The sequence below is a fragment of the Oncorhynchus mykiss genome, chromosome 2, assembly GCF_013265735.2.
Source record: "Oncorhynchus mykiss isolate Arlee chromosome 2, USDA_OmykA_1.1, whole genome shotgun sequence".
NCBI classification, from domain to species: domain Eukaryota; kingdom Metazoa; phylum Chordata; class Actinopteri; order Salmoniformes; family Salmonidae; genus Oncorhynchus; species Oncorhynchus mykiss.
This window is the reverse complement of record NC_048566.1, coordinates 29619617-29646687: the sequence shown is the minus strand read 5'-3', so window position 1 is coordinate 29646687 and position 27071 is coordinate 29619617. Positions and strand designations below refer to the sequence as shown.

Here is a 27071-nt window from a genome sequence, read left to right as displayed (position 1 = left end):
GTTCTCTTGTTAAGAGCCTAATCTAAACCTGATTGATATACCCACTTGGATGGATTCTCTGAAGTTTCAACTGTTTTTCAATAGGTCGGAAGGCAAGTTGTATGTATATCACACAGACACACACACACACACACACACACAGTTGAAGTCGGAAGTTTACATACACCTTAGCCAAATACATTTAAACTCAGTTTTTCACAATTCCTGACGTTTAATCCTAGTAAAAATTCCCTATCTTAGGTCAGTTAGGATCACCTATTTATTTTAAGAATGTGAAATGTCTGATTTATTTCAGCTTTATTTCTTTCATCACATTCCCAGTGGGTCAGAAGTTTACATACACACTCAATTAGTATTTGGTAGCATTGCCTTGAAATTGTTGAACTTGGGTCAAATGTTTCAGGTAGCCTTCCATAGGACTAATTTTACTGTGGATATAGATACTTTTGTACCTGTGAAGATGCTGGAGGAAAACAAGGCCCTTTGCTGTTCTGGGATTGATTTGCACTTTTTGCACCAAAGTACGTTAATCTCTAGGAGACAGAATGCGCCTCCTTCCTGAGCGGTATGACGGCTGCGTGGTCCCATGGTGTTTATACTTGCATACTATTGTTTGTACAGTTGAATGTGGTGCGTTTGGAAATTGCTCCCAAGGATGAACCAGACTTACGGAGGTCTACAATTTTGTTTCTGAGGTCTTGGCTGATTTCTTTTGATTTTCCCATGATGTCAAGCAAAGATGCACTGAGTTTGAAGGTAGGCCTTGAAATACATCCACACGTACGCCTCCAATTGACTCAAATGATGTCAATTAGCATATAAGATGCTCCTAAAGCCATGATGGAATTTTCCCTAGCTCTCACCCTCTGATCCAACAGGTCCCAGATTGAGATCCGGGCTCTTCGTTGGCCATGGCAGAACACTGACATTCCTGTCTTGCAGGAAATATCGCACAGAACGAGCAATGTGGCATTGTCATGCTGGAGGGTCATGTCAGGAAGAGCCTGCTGGAAGGGTACCACATGAGGGAGGAGGATGTCTTCCCTGTAACGCATAGTGTTGAGATTGCTTTCAATGACGAGCTCAGTCCAATGATGCTGTGACTCACCGCCCCAGACCATGATGAACCCTCCACCTCCAAATCGATCCCGCTCCAGAGTACAGGCCTCGGTGTAACGCTCATTCCTTTGACGATAAACACGAATCCGACCATCACCCCTGGTGAGACAAAATCGCGACTCGTCAGTGAGGACGACTTCTTGCCAGTCCTGTCTGGTCCAGCAACGGTGGGTTTGTGCCCATAGGCGACGTTGTTGCCGGTGATGTCTGGTGAGGACTTGCCTTTACAACAGGCCTACAAGCCCTCAGTCCAGCCCCTCTCAGCCTATTGCAGACAGTCTGAGAACTGATGGAGGGATTGTGCGTTCCTGGGTTAACTCAGGCAGTTGTTGTTGCTATCCTGTCCCACAGGTGTGATGTTCGGCTGTATCTATCCTTTGCAGGTGTTGTTACACGTGGTCTGCCACTGCGAGGCCGATCAGCTGTCCGTCCTGTTTCCCTGTTGCGCTGTCTTAGGCGTCTCACAGTACGGACGTTGCAATTTATTGACCTGGCCACATCTGCAGTCCTCATGCCTCCTTGCAGCAAGCCTAAGGCATGTTCACGCAGATGAGCAGGGACCCTGGGCATCTTTCTTTTGGTGTTTTTCAGTCAATAGAAAGGCCTCTTTAGTGTCCTAAATTTCTTAACTGTGACCTTAATTGCCTACCGTCTGTAAGCTGTTATTGTCTTAACGACCATTCCACAGGTGCATGTTCATGAATTGTTTATGGTTCATTGAACAAGCATGGGAAACAGTGTTTAAACCCTTTACAATTAAGATCTGAGAAGTTATTTGGATTTTTACGAATTATCTTTGAAAGCGTCCTGAAAAAGGGATGTTTTTTTTTGTTGCTGAGTTTGTATACTGAACACAAATATCAAGGCAACATGCAACAATGTCAAAGATTTTACTGAGTTACAGTTCGTATAAGGAAATCAGTCAATTGAAATAAAATACGCCCTAATATTTGGATTTCACATGACTGGGCAAGGGTGCAGACATGGGTGGGCAGAGCCAGTCTCAGCTAATCAGAATTAGTTTCTCCACTAAAGGGCTTTATTACAGACAGAAATACTTGTCAGCGCCTCCCGGGTGGCGCAGTGGTTACGGGCGCTGTGCTGCGAGCCAGCTGTGCCATCAGAGTCCCTGGGTTCGCGCCCAGGCTCTGTCGTAACCGGCTGCGACCGGGAGGTCCGTGGGGCGACGCACAATTGGCCTAGCGTCGTCCGGGTTAGGGAGGGATTGGTCGGTAGGGATCTCCTTGTCTCATCGCGCACCAACGACTCCTGTGGCGGGCCGGGCGCAGTGCGCGCTAGCCAAGGTTGCTAGGTGCACGGTGTAGCCTCCGACACATTGGTGCGGCTGGCTTCCGAGTTGGATGCGCGCTGTGTTAAGAAGCAGTATGGCTGGTTGGGTTGTGTATCGGAGGACACATGACATTCAACCTTCTTCTCTCCCGAGCCCGTACGGGAGTTGTAGCAATGAGACAAGATGGTAGCTACCACAACAATTGGATACCACGAAATTGGGGAGAAAAAGGGGGTAAAATAAAAAATAAAAAATAAATACCACCTCAGACGATCCTGCAGGTGAAGAAGCTGGATGTGGAGGTCACGTGTAACCACGGCTGGCGTGGTTACATGTGGTCTGCGGTTGTGAGGCCAGTTGGACGTACTGCCAAATTCTCTAAAATGACGTTGGAGCTGGATTATGGTAGAGAAATAAACATTAAATTTTCTAGCAACAGCTCTGGGGGACATTTCTGCAGTCACCATTTCAATTGTACGTTCCCTCAACCTGAGACATCTGAGGCATTGTTTTGTGACAAAACTGCATATTTTAAAGTGGCCTTTTATTGTCCCCAGCACATGTGTATGCTGTTCAATCAGCTTCTTAATATACCAGACCTGTCAGGTGGATGGATTATCTTGGCAAAGGAGAAATGCTCACTAACAGGGATGTAAACAAATTTGAGAGAAATCACCTTTTTGTGTGTATGGAAAATTTCTGGGATCTTATTTTGTAGCTCATGAAACATGGGACCAACACTTTACATGTTGCATTCATATTTTTGTTTGGTATAGTAATAGAAAAATATATATTTTTAAGGTCATGGTATCAAGACATTTGATCACAGTGACGACACCCACTGTGATCAAAACTTCAGTAGTAGCTACATTAAAACTCTGGGCGCCTCTACACAACATGCACGTTGACATTGGGCCCAGCCTATGTAACGTTTTAAATAGGCAGACTAACATTTATTATTCCACTCCTTTTTTTATCCCTTGTGGAATTGACACAGGGAAGGTTTGAACAAACAGTAGGGTCCTGTCGGGCGACCTGCAAATAAACAAAGAATACAATGTCGCACAAAGTAGAAACGCTCCGGATATCACAAAGGGTGGATTTCCCCAGAGTTCTTAGCTGTGTTACGGATATCTCCCCGGAAATTGGAGCAGCTACTGGGTCGACTGCTGAGTATAAATAGAAATAAAACAAATCATTGTTCAGGAGAAAGTGTCATGACGTTCACCGAAGGTGGTTCCTCTCCCTGTTTGGGCGGTGGTTGGCGTTGCCGGCCTACTAGCCATCACCGACTAGCCATCACCGATCCTTTTCTTAGTTTTGTCTTTGGTTCTGTCACACGTGGTTTCATTTGCTTTACTTTTTGTGTGTATAATTACCTCTGTTGCCTGCTTAGGTTTGTGTGGGATTATTCGTGTTATGTTGAGGTTGTGCCTTATTTCTTTTCACGTATTCTACCGAGTGCTTAAGTTCAAGGAGCGTTGTTTTCCTCCTGCCGTGAGTAACTGGTTACTCTTTTGTCGAGGGCGTTTATTTTGGTATTGTACCTGACCTATATGTTTGTGGACTTGCCTATTAAAAATGCTACTCTGACATCTCTGCTCTCCTGCGCTTGACTCCTGCCCATACCTCTAAACACAATATCCTAACCGAAAGCTTGGCCTTCATTTACATCATACACTATTTGTGTGAAATTCAACAGCTAAACTGAGCTACCTCATTAAGGCCAGTTGTGCACATTCTTGTTTCTGTTCTAATATCCCTTAATTGTTCCAGATGAACACCAAAATTAAGTCCAGGAATCTGTAGGCTTATAAAATGCACGTTCTCCATAAACATGCATTTAGGAACGTGACCAAAAGAAGAAACCTAGCCTAATCCAGGCGTAATGGATATATCTGTTCATGCAAACTTGTGCACCATTGCTGGTGGAGGTATATTTAAGCAATAACACACGAGAGGGTGTGGTATATGGCCAATATACCACGGCCAAGGGCTGTTCTTAGGCACCAACTTTAGCCATGGTATTTTGGCAATATGTAACAAACCCCTAAGGTGCCTTATTGCTATTATAAACTAGTTACCAACGTAATTGGAGCAGTAGCAATAAATGTTTTGTCATAGCCGTGGTATATGGGTTTGTCAGCCAATCAGCATTCAGGGCTCGAACCACCCAGTTTATAATTCAATGTATTCAATAGGCTTTAGCACAATGTGTACACAGAGTGAATGTAGCCCTTTTCCCCCAATCCTGTAAGAAATGCACTGGCTCGTTCGTGTGTGTCGAGTAAAGCAGTGCTTACCTGAGAGCAGCTTATTGTAATAGCATTAGACACTACGTATTCTGCTCATACTGAAGCCCTACCTACATTACTGCACAGCGAGGGGCGAAGAAGTGTATACTGCATGCAGAGAAACTAAGAATTTGAGGGGGTAAGAGATTAACAGAGGGAAAGCGGGATAGAAACACTTTTCATGCTGGCATTTCCACAACAGGGAGAGTGTTTTTCAAAGGCATTGCATGTGTGAAATCTGTCCCTTGAGGTTCGATACACTTCTGATTTTCATTCTTCTCTAATCAGGGACTGGTTTAGACCTGGGACACCAGATGAGGTGAGTGCAATGATAGATCAAGTAGGAACAAAAACCAGAAGTGTTTCGCCATTCCAGGATCATAATTGAAATGCCGCCTGGGTTCAAAATGCCAGTCTGAAAGCACATATAGAGAAACTACAGTGAGGGGAGAGACTGGCATAGTAGATAGAGGGCAATCCTTCACTCTGTGTTTTCACTTAGCACTAAATCAGCTGAAGTGTCATTACTGTTATTAGTCCTCCCCTTATGCTCTCTGAAGGGGATTAGTTTCACAAATCAAGCAAAATTAAGCTGCTGCACATTCAGCATGTGGGAGAGAAGTGCAACATGGTGAAAGTGTGCAGCTCACAGATGAATCCAACTGGCCTCAGGAGTTCAGTGCTCCAGAAGCATCCTTATGGTGGACAGTATTGAGTGTTGATTCAGCAGTGGTGAAGTCTAGTACCCATGTTCAGGGTGATTCAAATATCTCATTCAACAGAAACTTTTCGACACCTTGCCTGTCTGTGCCCTACTGTTCTACACAAAGGATATTAGCTCACTGTCATTTATCTGACTGCCCCATTTCTCTCTGTCTGTCCACCCTCTGCTGTGGCTGCCTGTCTGTTAGCGGGAGAAGAGGCGCGCTCTGCTCCTTTATAACCTGCAGATCAAGAGGCGCATCTCATACACCAAAAGGCAATGGACACGACTCATGCAGCTAGGAACAGGAGAGAACAGTGCGTACTGTGTGTATTTAACTACTCTCTCTCATTAAACAGAGTTTAAACATTTTTTTTTCCTAAAGGTCTTTGAACCCTTCTATTTCCTGATTTAGTTGATGGGATGGCTCTTGGATGAACTCTGATAACTCATGACAGAATGACAGTGCCTTTAATTTTGAAGTCAAATGGGCTTACTCTTTCCGGGAATGATCTCCAACACAAATCTAAAGAAACACAGACAAACTCTTTGGGATGCAGCCTCCCTCCCACTCTCCTTCCTGGGCCCTTCTCTCTCCATCCGGTCTTACATGCTGTTGTATTATCCTCTTCTGTCTTCACTAATGCTTTTCATTCCATGCCCTGTGACACCCAATAATCTAATTAGGGCAAATATGTTCCTTTCATTGAATTGTACTGTTATTTAACACTGCCTCGTCTTACCTACTGTACACTCCCCATCCCACTCTCTATTCCTCCCCCTTTTCTTCTCTCTTTCTACCCTTCACCTTCACTCTCTCCTGTTTAGGTGTTGTCCAGACTGGGCTGCAGGCTGCGGTGGTGCTGTGTGTGTTGGGAGAGGCAGGGGGGTGACCGGGCCATGAAGTGCACAGTCCCAGGCGGCCTACTGGCTCCAGTGCTGGAGGGACCTGGGCAGGATCTGTACCACCTGTGTCCCAGTAACTGGTAACTGGGACCCAGTAGAGAGCTGTTCAGACACAGACATGTACTATGTTAGGGCGACCACCTATTAGGGTGACCACCTAAATTATATGCAGACAGTAAAGATATTTAGCATATTAGGCCATTACAGGTTTTGGTCCTGAATCTTTTTCAATGGCAATAAAACAAACTTGCCGAATGAACAGTTGATCATTATACACTGTTAAATGTTTATCTTGGCTCATTTCTTTCAAGTTTTGTTCTGAAGGAAATTGTTTCATTATTTGAATCCCTGTCCAAAGTTGTATTTCCTGTGACTAATTAATCGTTAAATCAACTAGACTAACAATAGCATCTGTTTCACCAGAGGTTTCAGCAGATTGCAGTTGTTATTTAGCAATGCTGACAATTGACAAAACTGTAGATCCAGCTAATTCTTTGGGATGTTCAGACAATAGGATGACTTGATATTATCAGATTAAATAGCCTGTCTGTGTGTAAGGTAAACAATTGCATAATTTAGTCACACTTAATTGCCTTAAAAATGCAGGACTTTATACATCGATTTAGTAATTTTAGAATTCGCTATATATAAATGTTGTAAGGTTAGAATAGGCGGCTGTCTAGAATGTGACCGCAGAAAGATTCAGGCAGTAAAGAGTTAAAGCACAAGAGAAAATCCCGCCCTGTTCGGGGGTTGAAATGCGATTACACCATCGCTGTAATACACGCACCCAGTCTTGTGCCCGAATGTCTTGCATGTGCGAAGCAGTCTGTCTTTCGGGAATTAAGATATTCTGAATAGTACTTTGGGATTTTAACGAGATCACAGTGGGCTCATCTCCGCTACGGAATGGACATATGTTGTAGTAGCTCTGTGTGTGAAGGTAACGGTACTGGAAATATTACCCTGCGATAACGGCAGCCAGAGGCTACGGACAGCGAGCTGGGCTTGGTTAGAGGTTGGTTACAGGACTTTATGGTGTGGGCTAATGGCGCAGGTGAATGAAGCCTCTTGAAATAAAGTTACACGTTCGATTGACTGGCACAAGCAACACTTCTGCTCTGCATTTGTGGATACTATCATGGACTTTCGCTTGACATTTGCCCCTGTAGGCAAATTGAGGTAGCCGTATAGTTGCCTCCAACAGAACCTGTGACCTTTCTCCGTTTTTGAATGCCTTGTTTTACACCTTTTACGTGGATTAGTTGATGGACACGAGCCAATGTCACTGCGCAACAATGTTTCCGTCTAGAGCTCTGGTAACATTGGTGCTACTCGAGACTGTTACATTTCGCGGTACTCAATCAAATACGTTACCTAGTAACCGTTTAGGATTGCTGCTCGATGCCGATTTGCAGGAGTATCTGCTGGCGGAAAGTCATATGAACTCAAATAAGACAGAGATGGAGAAGCCACAAGAGAAGCTGTCTCCTTTGAACGCAACAACTGTATCGTCCCACTCATCACTTACAAGTAGGTATTTGTAGTAACCCTAGTTTAGCCTTGGCAACTTCAAAGGAGCTGTCATTAAAATGTCATTTCAGTCCTTGCCTGGGCACTCTCAAATTCACCCAAAATGACATTACATTTTAGGCCTATCCTACAGTCAGTTAACCCTCTATACTGGAGCCTAGCATACATGCTAATTACAATTCATATTTATCTGATACCTTTACTTTCTAAATACTTACAATAACACGTTTATAGTAAATTCGGGTGTAGGCCGGACTTGGAACATGGCCCAGTGACTGTCAAGCCCAACATCCAGCGACCTGGTGAAGAGGTAAAGAAAGACCTTTTCACTTAATTGTTTAGATATTGGCTTGACAGTTGCTGGACAGCATTCTGTCCCAGTTGGGGCAAATTCTCAAATATGTTGGAGGTGGTTTATGGTAGAAAAATAAACATTACATTCTCTGGCAACAGCTCTGGTGGACATTCCTGCAGTCAGCATGCCAATTGCAAGCTCCCTCAACTTGAGACATCTGTTGCATTGTGTTGTGTGACAAACCTGCACATTTTAGAGTGACCTTTTATTGTCCCCAGCACAAGGTGCACCTGTAACGATCATGCTGTTTAATCGGCCAAAGACCTCCTGCGGGGATGGGCGCAGGGGTAAAAAATTTATACAGTGGGGAGAACAAGTATTTGATAACCTGCAAAATCGGTAGTGTTTCCTACTTAAAGCATGTAGAGGTCTGTAATTTTTTATCATAGGTACACTTCAACTGTGAGAGACAGAATCTAAAACAAAAATCCAGGAAATCACATTGAATGATTTAAGTAATTAATTTGCATTTTATTGCATGACATAAGTATTTGATACATCAGAAAAGCATAACTTAATATTTGGTACAGAAACCTTTGTTTGCAATTAGAGATCATCCGTTTCCTGTAGTTCTTGACCAGGTTTGCACACACTGCAGCAGGGATTTTGGCCCACTCCTCCATACAGACCTTCTCCAGATCCTTCGGGTTTCGGGACTGTCGCTGGGCAAAATGGACTTTCAGCTCCCTCCAAAGATTTTTCTATTGGGTTCAGGTTTGGAGACTGGCTAGGCCATTCCAGGACCTTGAGATGCTTCTTACGGAGCCACTCCTTAGTTGCCCTGGCTGTGTGTTTCGGGTCGTTGTCATGCTGGAAGACCCAGCCACAACCCATCTTCAATGCTCTTACTGAGGGAAGGAGGTTGTTGGCCAAGATCTCGCGTTACATGGCCCCATCCATCCTCCCCTCAATACGGTGCAGTCGTCCTGTCCCCTTTGCAGAAAAGCATCCCCAAAGAATGATGTTTCCACCTCCATGCTTCACGGTTGGGATGGGTGTGCAAACCTGGTCAAGAACTACAGGAAACGTATGATCTCTGTAATTGCAAACAAAGGTTTCTGAAGATTCCGTCTCTCACAGTTGAAGTGTACCTATGATTAAAAAATTACAGACCTCTACATGCTTTGTAAGTAGGAAAACCTGCAAAATCGGCAGTGTATCAAATACTTGTTCTCCCCACTGCATATATATATTTATTATAACATAAATATAGGACAAAACACACATCATGACAAGAGACAACACAACACTACATAAAGAGAGACCTAAGACAACAACATAGCAAGGCAGCAACACATGACAACACCGCATGGTAGCAACACAACATGACAACAACATGGTAGCAAAACAACATGTTACAAACATTATTGGGCACAGACAACAGCACAAAGGGCAAGAAAGTAGAGACAACAATGCATCACACAAAGCAGCCACAACTGTCAGTAAGAGTGTCCATGATTGAGTCTTTGAAAGAAGAGATTGCGATAAAACTGTCCAGTTTGAATGTTTGTTGCGGCATGTTCCAGTCGCTAGCTGCAGCGAACTGAAAAGAGAGCAAACTTTAGCCTGCAGCTTTGAAATGTGCTGAGAGAAGGACAGTGTACCATCTAGTCATACTCCCAAGTACTTGTATGAGGTGACTACCTCAAGCTCTAAACTCTCAGAGGTAGTAATCACACCTGTGGGAAGAGGGGCATTCTTCTTACCAAACCACATGACCTTTGTTTTGAAGGTGTTCAGATCAAGGTTATGGGTAGAGAAAGCTTGTTGGACACTAAGAAATATTTGTTGTAGAGCATTTAACACAAAATCTGGGGAGGGGCCAGCTGAGTATAAGACTGTATCATATCTTGTCAAAGGAGAAATGCTCACTAACAAGGATGTAAACAAATTTGTGCACAACATTTGAGAGAAATAAGCTTTTTGTACATATGGAAAATGTCTGCAGTCTTTTATTTCAGCTCATGAAAACATGTTGTGTTTATATTTTTGTTCAGTGTATAGTTGAAGTTTACATACACTTAGGTTGGAGTCATTAAAACTTGTTTTTCAACCACACAAATGTCTTGTTAACAAACTACAGTTTGGGCAAGTCTGTTAGGACATCTACTTTGTGCAAGACAAGTAAGACAATTGTTTACAGACAGATTATTTCATTTATATTTCACTCTCACAATTCCAGTGGGTCAGATGTTTACATACATTAAGTTGACTGTGTCTTTAAACAACTTGGAAAATTCCAGAAAATTATGTCATGGCTTTAGAAGCTTCTGATATGCTAATTGACATAATTTGAGTCAGTTGGAGGTGTACCTGTGGATGTATTTCAAGGCCTACCTTCAAACTCAGTGCCTCTGTGCTTGACATCAGGTGAAAATCAAAAGAAATCAGCCAAGACCTCAAACAAAATTGTAGACCTCCACAAGTCTGGTTCATCCTTGGGAGCAATTTCCAAATGCCTGAAGGTACCACGTTCATCTGTACAAACAATAGTACGCAAGTATCAACACCATGGGACCACGCAGCCGTCATACCGCTCAGGCAGGAAACGCTTTCTGTCTCCTAGAGATGAACGTACTTTGGTGCGAAAAGTGCAAATCAATCGTGGAACAACAGAAAAGGACCTTGTGAAGATGCTGGAGGACACAGGTACAAAAGTATCTGTATCCACAGTAAAACAAGTCCTATATCGACATAACCTGAAAGGCCGCTCAACAAGGAGGTACTTTTTGGGGAAATATCCTCTGGTCTGATGAAACAAAAATATAACTGTTTGGCCATAATGGCCATCGTTATGTTTGGAGGAAAAAGGGGGATGCTTGCAAGCCGAAGAACACCATCCCAACCGTGAAGCACGGGGTGGCAGCATCATGTTGTGAGGGTGCTTTGCTGAAGGAGGGACTGGTGCACTTCACAAAATAGGTGGCATCATAAGGTAGGAAAATGATGTGGATATATTGAAGCAACATCTCAAGACATCAGTCAGGAAGTTAAAGTTTGGTTGCAAATGGGTCTTCCAAATGGACAATGACCCCAAGCATACTTCCAAAATTGTGGCAAAATGGCTTAAGGACAACAAAGTCAAGGTATTGGAGTGGCCATCACAAAACCCTGATCTCAATCCCATAGAAAAGTTGTGGACAGAACTGAAAAATCGTGTGCAAGCCAGGAGTCCTACAAACCTGACTCAGTTACACCAGCTCTGCCAGGAGGAAGGGGCCAAAATTCACCCAACTTATTGTGGGAAACTTGTGGACGGCTACCCAAAACATTTGACCAAAGTTAAACAATTTCAAGGCAATGCTACCAAACACTAACTGAGTGTATGTAAACTTCTGAGCCACTGGGAATGTGATTACTAGGATTAAATTACTAGGATTAAATGTCAGGAATTGTGAAAAACTGAGTTTAAATGTATTTGGCTAAGGTGTACGCAAACTTCCGACTTCAACTGTACATAGGTAGGCTATTGTAAAATGGGCACTGGGAGGTGGTCTGCTGCTTGTTAGTCCTCAAGACACCTGCCAGCCAGCCAGCCAGCCATCTATAACTAGCCTAATACAGGCTCTGGACAACAGTTGTACTAGGAACGGACAGGGGACACAGAGCCTCTTGTACTGAAGTTAATGCAGCTGTGTCTGTTTTATGTGTGTGTGAAGAAAGGAGTCAGAAGATATGCCTGCTAAGAAACAGAGAGCATGAGCTGTTATAAGCACATCTGGCATCACTGATTGGTTTGTGCAATTAGCTTGAACTGTACATGCTTAGTTAAGATTGTGATGCTGAGCTTTTTTTCCTGGCATATTGAAACCATTTAATGAAAATTGTAGGTTTCCTGCATTTCCTACCCTAAGCCTGTATACCACATTAGTTTTTCCTTACGACTAAGGGATATCCATCTGGGATATGGCTGACTTTATCTTAGCATTAGCATTGCCCCATGGGGAAGCGGGTTCACTGACTACTAGGGCTGGGTAATTGGTTGCCATTAGCTGAGAATTTAGATTTTAGGGTCACTACTAGCATTAACAAAATAGTTTCTCCATCCACTGATGTTATAGTATCAAAGTGATTTATTCATCTGAATATAGCGCCTCAAGGGACATAATACAATCTTTTCCTATGAATCCCATCTCTCCCTGTCCCCAGGTCCAGAGCACCACCATGGTAGTAGGCACGGCAAGCCACTGGAGAGGACCAGGCCCTTTGTGGTAGTGGACGGACACAACAGAAGTCTGAGTGAGGCCTTGCAGGTGAGACTACAGACATCAAGAGAATGTGTGTGTGTGAGAGTATCGTTCTACACAGATCCATACACATACATACTTTTACTCTGGGTCCTACTTCCATTACCTGCTTTCTATTTCCATGCTTACATGTTACCATTCTTCATTCAGTGATCCCAGAGCACTTTTATAAAGTGGCCTTTATTTTTTTAGATAGTGTCAGAGGTTAATAACCATTCTATTTTTACAGGTCCCATAAGAACTCCTAATTTTAAACTGCAGTTTTATATCTCAAACTAACATCAAACCCACACCTGGTTATTCCAATTCCAATGTGCGGCTCACATTTATTTTCTATTCGAAGGTCGTCAGTGTTATAATGTTCTCCTCTCTGGGTGGAGTGAGTGATATGGGGGAATTCTTCAGGATATGATTTCAGACCTCCTGTCAGCTGCACAGGAAGTGTCTGTCCTCTTAAAGTGCCCCAGTCCCCCCCACCTTCTTCAGATCATAGTTTTTATTCAGGAAGCTCCCTGTAAAATATGTCAAGGCGCCTACTTCCTTCCTCTGTTATATTAGCACAAAAAAGGAAGCCAGACAGCAGACCCCCCCCCCCCCCCCCCCCCCGCGCGCACGCACACGCACACACACAGAGGAAAGTAGAGAATAAGAGCATGACAGGGCTACATCTTTGCACATCACTTTTTAAGCCAGCTACTGGATCGGAGTGTTGACTTTCAAAAGGTTGAACCCCATTGTCTCCATCAGGCACCTAGATGTTTGTTTTCTGGTTTCAAAACACACCAGGGCACTGCACTGTCATACAAATAACACAGTTGAGTGGGCCTCATTGGTTAAGACTCAGCGGAGAGTCACTCCTAATTCTTACATTATTGTGCGGTTTATCCTCTGAATCACTGCATTCATTGATGAATGAGTAGCCGTTTTTCACTTGTCATGAGATTACTGCACCCACAACCTACTGCTCATACGGACGAACATAACACCAGTGATTCACATACTCACTCAAAATACATGCAACGTGTAACCATGGAAACCGGGATCTGTTTTTAGATTGTTTGTCAGAAATGAGAGGAAAGGTGGGGGATGGTGCCATATGGGAGGGGTGTGACTGTGTGTGTCTGTTATACAAACTTTGTCCATCCACCCTCATCAACACCCACCCATCGCCTGAACAATGTAATTTCTTTAACGTTCCATTTCCCAGTCCAGGGTATTCAAGTGATAAAGATCACTCCAACCCGAGCCAAGTGTGACCTTAGAAGTTAGAGCCACCACTTGTGCTCTAAATAACACTAATTAAAAGTATTGAAATTCACCACTCGAACTGAGTGCACTTACTTGAATGTAATCACCATGATAGTGTGCAACTTCATCCCGTTAAATGTAGATCTTTTATTTGTCTAGCAAAGCAGGATTAGCTATAGATAAGATGATCATAGATGTTCTCTCGAGGCAAAAATATCTGAGTGTATATTCTTTGCATATCACTACCATGCTACAAATACAGATGATTATTTTAGTTAGTTCAAAAGAACTACGAGTTCCTTTTTGATGAAATGCGTGTAACTCCCAGCCCAATTAGGATCTCAGATTGATTATACGTGAGTGAGATATTAAAGAAGAAAACATGCCAGTCACCACAGTGTTAGTTTCATTTCTTATGGTGGAGCAGGCGCCTTGTGTCCTCTTGGGAGAGGCACTTGACTTGGCCTGAATAGCTTCTGTCAACGTTGAACCATGAATAGATCTACTTTGTCAAACAAACAAACTTTCAGACTGTTGCCACATTGATGTTGGAAATACATGTTTTAAGAAGAAAATACAGACATGTTATTATTAGCCTCCACACCAACTTGGTTATGAATGGATTTGTGACACCACACACACACACAGAGCTCTGATGTGTAAGGCGTGCAGCAGGGAGCTTCACCTTAATACAGCTTAAGGAGGGGACCTAATTCAGAGCACGATCGCTCTGTGTTGACAGTGAGCATTTCTGCCACTCCAACCCTTTACCCTACCATTAAGACAGCCGTGTGTGTGAGGGGGGCATTATTGTCTTACACCCAAAGCATGGTAAGACTGATTCTTTACGTAAGGGGGGGGGGGCTCTTATCTACTTAAGAAAGTGTCTGTAGGGAAAGTGTTTCACTAGGGTGTGTGGTGTATTGAACTGGGTAAAGAATGCAAGTAGGCAGGCTACTAGTTAAATGGGAATTAATCACTTGTTTCCTATTGGGGACGTTAGTTCTGGATATCCCTGCACAGCAGTAAAGAAACAATCAGAGGCAGACATGAGTTTCAGTGAAGTGGTTTTCACTCTTGCCTTCATACCAGCATCTGTTGAACATTTATAAACCAGTACGTGTTGACGATCTGGTTCATTGATATTAATCAGTCAAGTGCTAGGGAAGAGGAGAAGAGCCAGCAAACACCACATTCCCTTTGGGACTGGAGTTGAATGCGACACTCCTCTACCTCATGTTGCCCATTGTACATTAATTTACTTTGCTGTTATTGTAATGCAAAGGGGTACACAAGTCATGAACTAACCCAGAGATTTCCCTCAGATAGTGGACAGGCACACTCCATTCACATGTCCAGACTTGATCCATAAACAGGATCCAGGGCTGCTCTGGGTCAGACTAAATAACAGAGAAGCACAACAGGGACTGAGGAAGACCGACATCCCAGGAGCTGACTGATTGTATTTCCCTCCCTCGCACTCGTCTGTTGAGCTGAAAGAGCTGGAGAGGAATCACGACTCGCCCCGTCTCTCCCTTCCTCCGTTACACCCCCTCCGCCCATGTTCCCCTCTCCTCCTCCCTGGTTTATTTCTTCTGCTGTGGGTCACAAGCAGCTCTGGGTCTGAATGGACCCCACCCAGCATTCATGTGGCGGTGAGCTCATCTTGTTACTAGCAGCAGGTCACGGCCTGGGATACTTACCTCACTGAAGGAGAGGGGGGAAATAAGAGGAGGAGAGGGTGAAGGTAGAGAGTGGGGGAAGGAGAGGTAATGGCAGCAGAGATGGAGTGGACATGGTTGTCGATAGGATAAAGAATGACAGGTGAGAGAGGTGAAAGTGAAATGCCAGTGAGAGTGAAACGAGAGACCAGTTGCGAGAGTGAGGTAAAGATTCAGAAGGAGGAAGAGGAGGGAGAGAAGAGGCGGTAGAGACAAGGAGAGAGATGTAAGAGAAATTGTAATGCTCAAAGAAGAGGGAAAGGGTGAGAAAGGGAGAAGTGAGGCAATGACAAACAAAGTGTGGAGAGGGTGTGTGTTTCTTGGCTGAGCTCCAGATATTTGGGTGTGATCCTCCACTAGAGCTCTGAACAGATGTAGCTCTGCTCTGCTCTGGAAGGAGCCCTGTTTCTACTCTGACCTCTCACCCCAAAACCACAATCCAAGGCAGCTTGCCAAAAGATGCAGATGTTTGAGAGAGTGTGTACATGTGCTGTATGTCTTCCTATCTCTTTCTCTCCCTATCGCTTTCTCACCCTTAATCTTTATTCTCTTTGGACGCATAACTGACATTAGTGTCATTTGTTTTTTGCCTAGTTTTTAGCCAGATCTCCACCATTGTGCCTAGAGTCTTTGTTGGTTACTCATTGGACTCTTGCCCTGGCGGTACAAAAACACAGGTCCACCCAACATAACTCAGTCACACTCTCCTTACATACTGTGGTGAATGACCTCACCGAAGCCCTCTGATTATAACAAAGACTATAGAAACTAGAAATAGACCAGAGTTATATTTTCATTCAAATGTATTGGAAATCTCCCTCAATTATCATCATCTACTTCTGGGATTCTTCTTGGATTATGATATTCTTGGATGTGGAACCAGTTATATTTTGTACATATCCAATGACTTGGTTCCAGTGTGAATAGTTATGTTATTACTAATAGCCTCTTAGAGCATATGGTACAGGGACACAGTTGTATGTGTCATATGAACCATGATGTTGTTAAAGTATTTCTGGGACTGTGGACAGTAGAATACTTCAGAGTGAATTGGGTGTAAGTTGTTCTTGGACTTGGGTACCCGGCAATGACATTATCCAGCATGGTTTTCGCCGGTCCACAGAGGATTTAGACTCTCTGGTTACTCATAGTCACTAACCGCTACTTGGAACTGAACAGACCTCTCTGGCATACTGTCACCACCATTACCTTACTGCCTGTACTCCTAGTTCTAGTCCCATTTCCAAGCCTGATCCCCTGCCAATTCCTGTCAGTTAGCTGGAGAGGAGGAAGCAGCACTCTGCGGTGGGGAAGGAGGGAAGCGCCAACAGGAAGGGTTTCACTTACTCACTGTCTTCATAGGTGGAGCCGTTAAATGCGCTAGAAAATGACTGAATGGCAGGAAGAGAGACAGTGTTCGTTCCCGCTGGGGGGGAATGACTGTAATGAGATGGAAGCGCATGGGGAAATGGACATGAAAAGAGGGAGAGGATGTCATTTACCCACCGCCGCCTCTGCATTTGGTGAGAGAAATGTGCAGCAGGCAAATGAAGTCCATTTATAGCCTGGTCCTTAGTGCCTATGAGGGGTAACCCTGGCTGACAGTCTGATTCAGCTCATTTGGGCTCTAGTATTGTGCTTAGGTGCCAGTGCCAATCAAGGACTGGGTGCAGCACGCATTTAGAGACTGGGTCTATTTTAGAGAGCATGCAGGTGTAAGCGTTGACAGGTAGTGCTCAGGGGGGGCTGCAGCCATAGACAAAGTATAACTTTAATCGCACCATCTCATTTCATGTCCGCTGACTGGTTTGATGGGATGAGTATTGATTGGCTGAAGGGATTCAAAGTATATAGTATTATCCAATTTGAGCGTTGCGTAATAATGGAACTTTAGTGCAGAGAAAGGACAAGAGCTTCATAGCTGTCTACTACATCTGAAATGTTGTCCATCAGCCTCTAAAGGATATTGGTCATTGTGTACATAACATGCTCTTTATGAACTATGCAGGACTTCCTAAGCCTCAATCCTTTAACCTTCGCAGGGTTAATAAGAAAGACCACATGGTGGTACTGGATATTACTGCTGTTTCACTAAGGAGATTGCCCCTTTGTCCCGTTTGCCACTTCAAGCTGCTCTTGGCGGCATTCGCTCATTAAGACACTCATCACGTGCTAATCATGAGTACGCCATGTTGAAACATTGAGTGATTACAACAACAACAACAGCAAACAAAGTAATTGCTGGAAAGATTTTGTTGGACGATGAGTTAATTTGGTCACACAAGGTCCTTGTTCCCCTTTAGCACAACAGTTGTTAGGGGGAAGTGTCCAACTGAATTTTCGTATTAGACTTAGTTCAATTATCCACTGACTTATGAGGATCAAAATCACAGTACACATTACCAGGTGTATGTTTCTTTTCCTTTCACAGAACGGTCACCCAGACAAGCTACAGTGTGGTCTTCAAATTGGAGGCAGCATCTATCTTTTGGACCTGGAGAAAAACCAGTAAATAAGCTCACTAACAAAAGATACTCCATTTTAAAATATCAGAAGACTAAAATATATGTAATTATAAGCTTTAGCTATCTGAATGGGGAGTTGTGATGCAGAAATGCCCCAACCCCTGCCATCGTTGAGTTAAATCCCTTAATGAAACTATGAAGTCTTATCATCAACAATAAAACGTTCAGACTTCAGACAAATCTTCAGAGGAAGTAGTCTGGATGAATGTACAGTAACCCTGTCGTCTCCCTGCAGTGATCTCCTGCCCAAGCCCCCCAATGTCTTCTACTACCTCCCTAATGGCACTGGGGTTTCTTTAGAGGAGAGCACAGTGGTAAGTCATGTGTTGTGAATGTTCTGATTTGTTATAGGTAGAATTGTTAAAGGGGTTGATATGAAAACGGCAAGTTAGTTCATATGAGCTTGGATAATAATGTCGTCCTTATATTATGTTGACTCCTCTCTCCCTGGTTGTTATCTCCTAGACTCACTGCTACTACCACGGCTCAGTGAGGGGCTTCCCACAGTCCAGGGTGGCTCTCAGTACCTGCTCTGGACTCAGGTAATAATATCAACTTGAACTCTCTGTCAAAACTACAGGATGGTATGCAGCCTGTCAAAATTAGGATCATTTCCACTCTGTCACTATCCAAAGGAATGTACATTTTCAAAGGAACTTCACAAGCAAAGCAACAGCATGCAAACAATGTTCCGTGTAGATGTACCCAGTCAACATTCTTGATTTGAGAATGGTGTCCATGGAAGAGAGATCATACAAATTCATACTATGTAGTCATGCCTTTTAGGCTCTATTTCTTAATGGAAAACCTAACGGCTCAATAGGTTTCCCCCCCCATTACCTTATGACCATAAGCATATCAAATCAAATCAAATGTATTTATATAGCCCTTCGTACATCCGCTGATATCTCAAAGTGCTGTACAGAAACCCAGCCTAAAACCCCAAACAGCAAGCAATGCAGGTGTAGAAGCACGGTGGCTAGGATATGCATTTCATTATCTGTTCATGCATTTAAAACCAGTAAAGTAATATAAACAGGGGTCAGCCTTATCCCACTTAATAGCTCTCCTCAGTTACTCCCTTTGTGGTGCACTATATGGCGAACCTATTATTATAAAGGGGAAGTCTTTACTAAGGGCACTTCATCTTTGCCTGCAGTACGAACAACGTCATGGTTATGTGAGCGTCATGGTTATGTGAGTGGGGCGGAATGATCGACCGTGAGGTGGCTTTAATCCAATCCAGATTAATCTGAAAAAACTCTGACCTCCTCAAGCATACTAATCACCCGATTTGAGAGAGCGCCAGTTTTAATCTGGGGTCCCTTCCGCTGACTTGGATACTTTAGGGATATCCAAATGAACTTGGCGGAAATCCAAGGAAAATCCTCTTGACCTTTATTTCGAGTTGGAGTTATTTAGAGCTCTTACTCACGTGGGAAGACCGTGTGGCCATATACTCGCTTTAGGGTCATGTTTATGTAGAAAGGGTCATCTGGTTGCTAGCAGAGCCTTGCACAATGTCCTCACCTGAAGTAACTGTATTTACTTTGAACTTGGACACCATTTTCTGCCCCTGTTCACTCCCTGTTGAGTGAGTCCCTGTTTATTCCCCTCTCCCTCAGGGGTGTGGTGGCTATCAACTCCACCCTGAGCTTTGAGCTGCAGCCTGAGGAAGACCATGAGGAGAGTGGAGGGGAGGAGGAGGGGATGCACCTGCTTTACTCCACCAGACCTCTGGAGAGGGGTAGTGTTGGGGGCTGTGGGGTGTCTCATACACCTGTACCCCCAATCCACATCCCACCACAAGTCCCACACAGGGTGAGAGGGGCTGGAAGCACAATCAAATGTTTAACTAGGGATTGGAACTACTAATGTTTTCGCCACTGCTGAAAATACCATACTGACTTCCCTGAATTGTCGACAACATACTGTACATTGGCCCGAATGTCTTTTGTTTACACTTTGCTTTTTTTGCAGAGTAAGAGGGACATTCTCTCAGAGACCAAGTACATAGAGCTTGTGCTTGTAGCTGATCACGAAGAGGTAATGTACGATAAGGTTAATGTACGACAATGCCCCTTAGTGTAAGCAAGGCACTGACGTAGCTGCACTCTGAAGAGACCCCAGTACATTTAGACCAATCCCATCATGTTCTGTCTCTATTGTCCTAATCAATAACGGTTCTTTTTTACAGTACCTTAACTACCAGAAAATCAACAAGACTATCATCTATCGAATGCTGGATGTGGCCAACCAAGTAGACTGGGTATGTAACCTAATATTAAAGTGGTCTCCCCTTCACCTCATTTAACACCTGATTTACTTAACAAAAGCCACATCTCAATAAGTGGTCCAGGTAATTCGTGACATGGCACAAGTGGGGGGGGGGGGCTTACTTTTTCTGTCATCTACTGCTTCTCTATTGTTCCTCAAGCAAGCGGGAGGCTGACGATATCACGTATTCCCAACAGACCAGCTCCTTGAATGCCCTACTCCTTGAAGTTTGCAGGTGTCTAAAAAACATTTATTTTGCTAAAAACACATTTTTCACCCTTTAGTGTGTGTACTTTACTGTATTTATACTTGGGATATTGCTTTTCAAAAGTAAAATAAATCGCTGGAGGATGTCTATGTATTAACCATATACACCCAGTTTATTAGGTACAGCATCCCGTTCATGAAAATGGTTCGCTCCTACAGACAGTGTGTCACGTGGCTTGCTGTATATAGCATGTAGACTGGCATCAAGGCATTCAGTTACTGTTCGATTGAATGTTAAAATGGGCAAAACGAGTGACCTAAGCAACTTTGAGCGTGGTATGATTGTCGGTGCCAGGCGCGCTGGATCCAGTGTCTCAGAAACGGCTGGCCTCCTCAGCTTTTCACGCACGACAGTGTGTAAGATTTAAAGAGAATAGTGCGACAAACAAAAAAACATCCTGTCAGCGGCAGTCCTGTGGGAGAAAACAGCTCGATGAGCGGTCAAAGGAGATGGACAAGAACCGTGCAAACAGGCAGGCCACAAACAGGCAAATAATGGCTCGGGATTGCATCTCACACACAACTCGTCAGTCCTTTTTATGGATGTGCTATTACAGCAGACGACAACACCGGGTTCCACTCCTATCAGCCAAAAGCAAGAAGAAGTCTCCAGTGGGCACGCTATCACCAACACTGGACAATTGAGGAGTGGAAAAACATTGCCTGGTCCAACTTAACCCGGTTCCTGTTGTGTCATGCTGATGGCAGAGTCAGTATTTGGCGTAGGCAGCATGAATCCATGGCACCGTCCTGTCTGGTGCTAACGGTACAGGCTGGTGGCAGTGGTGTAATGGTGTGGGGAACGTTTTTCTGGCACACATTAGATCCATTGATACCAATTGAGCAATGTTTCCATTCCCCAAAGAATTCCAGCTGTTCTGGGGCCAAAGGGAGATCTGACCCGGTACTAGGTGGGTGTACCTAATATACTGGCCGATGTATATTTGTATTATATTTTCATTGGTTTGTCATGGTGGTTCTCATCTACCCCTCTCTAGTTCTACCGGCCGCTGAGTGTGCGTGTGGCTCTAACTGGTCTGGAGATCTGGAGTGACCAGGATAAGATCCGGGTTGACAAGAGTCCCTCAGACACCCTCAACCGCTTCCTGGAGTGGCGCACCAGAGAGCTGCTGCCACGCCTGCGCCACGACAATGCTCAGCTCATTATGTGAGTAGTCAAATGGACTTGGTTGAAGGTTATTGTGCCTTTCTCACACCTGTACATTATGGAAACAGATCCATCCCAAATACATGAATATACCAGTGGAAGGCCTCTTTGTGAAAATAGACTAACTATAACTGTATGTGTTTGATCTGTTCCAGGGGGGAGTCATTTGATGGAACTACAGTGGGAATGGCATCTCAGTCTTCCATGTGCTCCAAGGACCGGTCAGGAGGGGTCAATGTGGTGAGTTAGTTAGCCTCAGTTAGGTTTATCAGTGGAGTAGAGGGGCAACTGCCCCACAATGATAGTATGAGTCTGGTAGTTGACTGACGACTCTGTGTGTCTCCCTCTCCCTCTCTGTGTGCAGGATCACCTGGTCAGTGTACTGGGGGTGGCGTCCACCATTGCCCATGAGCTCGGGCACAATTTGGGCATGAATCATGACACGGCCGACCGGCGCTGCCAGTGTCAGAACGAGCCACGCCTGGGAGGCTGCATCATGGAGCCATCTACTGGGTGAGGTGCTATGGGGCTATGGTGGGCTACGTTTGACGTGCATTACAAAAGCACCAGGCCACGCAAAGTCAATGATGCAAAACAGAAAGGGTCAGTTATGTGCAGCTCAGTTGCCAAGTATTATGTTAATTTTAATACACTTGTAAGAAGCTCTGGATAAGAGCATCCACTAAGTGTCTTGCTCTCTTTGCCCCTCTGACCCAGGTTCATGCCAGGCCAGCTGTTCAGCAGCTGCAGTGCCAGAGACCTGTCCCTCAGCCTGCTCCACGGTGGGGGGATGTGCCTCTTCAACGTGCCTCAGCCTGAGAAACTGCTGGGGGGGCCACGCTGTGGAAACCTCTACGTGGAGAAGGGAGAGGAGTGTGACTGCGGCCTGCTGGATGTATGTTGGACAGTACATTTTATATTTTTAGGGAGGACAGCATAGCTCACCATAGATGCAGGTTGACATTTATTTTGATGACTCTTGTCCTGGAGGCAGCACTGAGCGGTTTCCTCTAGATGGGCCAGCTGTTAAGTCAAAATTGGCTAAATCATACAAAATGTATGAAAACAAAAATGTGCTTTTTGGTCTTAATTTAAGGTCCGGCGTAAGGTTAGCAGTGTGGTCAGGGTTAAGGTACGGTTAGGTTTAGGTAACTGAATGCCTAGGTTTAGGTTTAAAATCTGATTTTATGACTTTGTGGATGTGCCAGCTACTGACCACCCTGCAGAGCTGCCTCCAGGACAAGATTCATCACAATGAACACCAACCTGCCACCACGGATGATAAGTCAATGAACAGACTTTGATTTAGGTCAGGGGTAGTCAATCAGTGGGCCCGCGGAAATATACAAATAAATTACACATTTTATTTTGTTATTTCAATGTTTATATAACGTATGATGTGGGTCCCTGGGTCGCAGTTTGCCTGGGAGGGGATCCCTGGAAAGGAAAAGGTTGAAGAGCCCTAACTTTAGGGTTTAGGATTAATTATTAAGTGTCTGTCTCTCTGGATGTCCAGGAGTGTAACGATCCTTGTTGCAACGCCACCACCTGTAAACTGGTTCCTGGGGCCCAGTGTTCCTCTGATGGCATCTGTTGTGACAACTGCAAGGTGGGCAAGCCTCTCTCCCTCTGTCTCCTTCACTGGACCCTTACTGATACACTCACACACTCATTCAACCTCATCACTGAACACACTACTGAACACCTACATTTAAAATCAGCTCAGGTTGTTAGTATCATATTTATTATAACTATAATTACATATGTTATAACTCAGATTTTTATGTTCTTGTCTAGTACTGTTCTGTATTTTGTCATGTATTTGTATGTTTTATGTGGACACCAGGAAGAGTAGCTTCTGCTTGTGCAATAGCTTATAGTGAACCTAATAAACTAAACTGATACATGATCTGTCACATGAAACTGAACAAAGGTCCAAATCATAAACTCCTTTACTGATTTACTGTCTATTGTCTCTGTCTAACCAGCTGCGTACAGGTGGATGGATGTGTCGGCAGCCCCTGGGGGAATGTGACCTCCCAGAGCACTGCACCGGTGCCTCTCCCTACTGCCCCCCCAACGTGTTCCTGCAGAACGGCGAGCCCTGCGAGGAAGGTGCCTCCTACTGCTACAGTGGTGTCTGCGCCAGCTTCAACACACAGTGCCAGATGTTGTGGGGACCTAGTGAGTTACACTATTGGTCAAATGTTCTGTACCCGATAACTGGCTAGTTATTTGGACTTGTTTCACTACTTTGACCAAGTACTGTAGAACCTCGAGATCCAAACCCCAGAGTCCTGGACTGACTGGTCAGCGGAACTGGAACTTTTTAAAAGCAACAGAGAATACATCCCTGGACAAAGGATTCCTACAGTTGAAGGCGGAAGTTTACATACACTTAGGTTGGAATCATTAAAACTCATTTTTCAACCACTCCACACATTTCTTGTTAACAAACTATAGTTTTAGCAAGTCGGTTAGGACATCTACTTTGTGCATGACACAAGTAATTATTCCAACAATTGTTTACAAACAGATGATTTCACTTATAATTCACTGTATCACAATTCCAGTGGGTCTGAAGTTTACATACACTCAGGTGACTGTGCCTTTAACCAGCTTGGAAAATCCCAGAAAATTCCATCATGGCTTTAGAATCTTCTGATATGCTAATTTACATCATTTGAGTCAATTGGAGGTGTGGATGTATTTAAAGGCCTACCTTCAAACTCAGTGCCTCTTTGCTTGACATCATGACATCTTTGCTTGAAAATCAAAAGAAATCAGCAAGACCTCAGAAAAACATTTGTAGACCTCAACAAGTCTGGTTCATCCTTGGGAGCAATTTCCAAATGCCTGAAGGTACCACGTTCATCTGTACAAACAATAGTACGCAAGTACAAACACCATGGGACCATGCAGCCGTCATCCCACTCAGGAAGGAGACGCGTTCTGTCTCCTAGAGATGAACGTACTTTGGTGCGAAAAGTGCAAATCAATCGTGGAACAACAGAAAAGGACCTTGTGAAGATGCTGGAGGACACAGGTACAAAAGTATCTGTATCCACAGTAAAACAAGTCCTATATCGACATAACCTGAAAGGCCGCTCAGCAAAGAAGATGTCACTGCTCCAAAACTGCCATAAAATAGCCAGACTACGGTTTGCAACTGAGGGCAAAGATCGTACTTTTGGGGGAAATGTCCTCTGGTCTGATGAAAGAAAAATATAACTGTTTGGCAATAATGGCCATCGTTATGTTTGGATGAAAAAGTGGGAGGCTTGCAAACCAAAGAACACCATCCCAACTGTGAAGCACGGAGGTGGCAGCATCATGTTGTGGGGGTGCTTTGCTGCAGGAGGGACTGGTGCACTTCATAAAATAGATGGCATCATGAAGGAGGAAAATTATGTGGATATATTGAAGCAACATCTCAAGACATCAGTCAGGAAGTTAATGCTTGGTTACAAATGGGTCTTCCAAATGGACAATGACCCTAAGCATATACTTCCAAAGTTGTGGCAAAATGGCTAAAGGACAACAAAGTCAAGGTATTGGAGTGGCCATCACAAAGCCCTGACCTCAATCCTATAGAAAATTTGGGGGCAGAACTGAAAAAGCATGTGTGAGCAAGGAGGCCTACAAACCTGACTCAGTTACACCAGCTCTGTCAGGAGGAATGGGCCAAAATGCACCCAACTTATTGTGGGAAGCATGTGGAAGGCTACCCGAAAACATTTGAACCAAGTTCAACAATTTCAAGGCAATGCTACCAAATACTAATTGAGTGCATGTAAACTTCTGACTCACTGGGAATGTGATGAAAGAAATAAAAGCTGAAATAAATAATTCTCTCTACTTTTATTCTGACATTTCACATTCTTAAAATAAAGTGGTGATCCTAATTTACCTAAGACAGGGAATTTCTACTAGGATTAAATGTCAGGAATTGTGAAAAACTGAGTTTAAATGTATTTGGCTAAGGTGTGTGTATACTTCCAACTTCAACTGTATATATAATGTCACTACTAGTGATTGAAGAAACTGTTTTGGCGAGTTATGACATATTATGACATATTATGACATATGTGGCAGAGTTGGAGAATTGAGATTGGCTCATAAACTCAGGAGGCAGTGTTGTTCAGACACTTTTACTGTATGATCTTTGAGACAATTATGATTGTTTAAACTTCCTTTTATTTTCAGATTCGACAAGGGCTCCGTCTGTCTGCTTTTCCTCCGTCAACAAACAGGGCAACAAATACGGCAACTGTGGCCAGATGCCAAACGGAACCTACATCCCCTGCCCTAGCAAGTAGGTTCCATGTTCATTAGGGCACATCGTAGCAAATTGTTTTGCAACAGACAACAAAATTAGCATATTTTATTGGACAAGTTAATGTAGTCCTGCCTTGTTTCAGTTCTTATTCTTCAATTTGGTGCCTAATGAAGACTTCTATATGTCTGACTGTGTCTGACTTTTCAGAGATGTGCATTGTGGGAGGCTCCAGTGCCAGGGAGGCAATGACCGTCCGTTGCTAGGCACCAGCGCTGAGATCCTGACCACCAAAGTAAAATTTAACTACAGCGACTTTGTCTGCCGGGGAACCTACTTCCACCTTGGCGACGACGTCTCCGACCCTGCCATGGTGGCACAGGGCACTGCATGTGGTCTTGGCAAGGTGGGCATTTCCTCAACTATAGAAATACAATGCAAAATATTTCTGTTTTTGTGGAATGGGTCATTTGACCTTTTGGAATAGGAGAGGTTTTCTGTGTTGTTATCTGAGTTTACGTAAATATCTAAAATGATGATTGGTTTTACTGACCATGTTGTGGTTCAGGCTTGTTGGAACCAGCGGTGTCAGGATGTGTCTTTGTTCGGCGTCGACGATTGTCAGAGCAAATGCAACGGACACGGGGTGAGCAAACCAGCTGCCTGTCTCCCCTTATAGGAGTTATATTGTATCGCTCACAATGGACTGGCTCATACTGTTGATGTTAAATTAATAATATGGCTCAATATCCTCTCTCTGACATTGCCAGGTGTGCAACAGCAATAAGAACTGCCACTGTGACGTGGGTTGGGCTCCTCCAGACTGTAGGTCCACGGGCCATGGAGGCAGTGTGGACAGTGGCCCTGCAAGAGCACCTAGAGGTACCTCACCATTCCTCTGTTAATGCACAAATTGACTGCACTCATAGATATACACTCAAATCAAATGTATTTATAAAGCCCTTCTTACATCAAGTGCTGTACAGAAACCCAGCCTAAAACACCAAACAGCAAGCAATGCAGGTGTAGAAGCATGGTGGCTAGCAAAAACTCCCTAGAAAGGCCAGAACCTAGGAAGAAACCTAGAGAGGAACCAGGCTATGAGGGGTGGCCAGTCCTCTTCTGGCTGTGCCGGGTGGAG

The 27071-nt window shown here is 44.1% G+C and overlaps 1 protein-coding gene across 3 annotated transcripts in view; it reads left to right on the top strand.

Annotated features, from left to right (window-relative positions):
- The first annotated feature begins 7046 nt into the window (after window positions 1–7046).
- Window positions 7047–27071, top strand: part of LOC110486252 (disintegrin and metalloproteinase domain-containing protein 15) — a 36393-nt gene continuing 16368 nt past the window's right edge. For 2 of the 3 annotated variants that reach the window (XM_021557712.2, XM_036944807.1), the window contains exons 1-18: window positions 7047–7846; window positions 12351–12454; window positions 17849–17925; window positions 18178–18256; window positions 18408–18484; window positions 19568–19763; window positions 19923–19988; window positions 20140–20211; window positions 21485–21654; window positions 21810–21894; window positions 22019–22167; window positions 22372–22549; window positions 23171–23263; window positions 23643–23838; window positions 25861–25969; window positions 26141–26336; window positions 26499–26576; window positions 26701–26812. In XM_021557712.2, coding sequence (XP_021413387.2) covers window positions 7582–7846; window positions 12351–12454; window positions 17849–17925; window positions 18178–18256; window positions 18408–18484; window positions 19568–19763; window positions 19923–19988; window positions 20140–20211; window positions 21485–21654; window positions 21810–21894; window positions 22019–22167; window positions 22372–22549; window positions 23171–23263; window positions 23643–23838; window positions 25861–25969; window positions 26141–26336; window positions 26499–26576; window positions 26701–26812 — 2302 coding nt within the window. In that variant the 5' untranslated portion in view covers window positions 7047–7581. The remainder of the gene's footprint in view (window positions 7847–12350; window positions 12455–17848; window positions 17926–18177; window positions 18257–18407; window positions 18485–19567; window positions 19764–19922; window positions 19989–20139; window positions 20212–21484; window positions 21655–21809; window positions 21895–22018; window positions 22168–22371; window positions 22550–23170; window positions 23264–23642; window positions 23839–25860; window positions 25970–26140; window positions 26337–26498; window positions 26577–26700; window positions 26813–27071) is intronic. The other variant, XM_021557720.2, reaches the window with a different exon arrangement.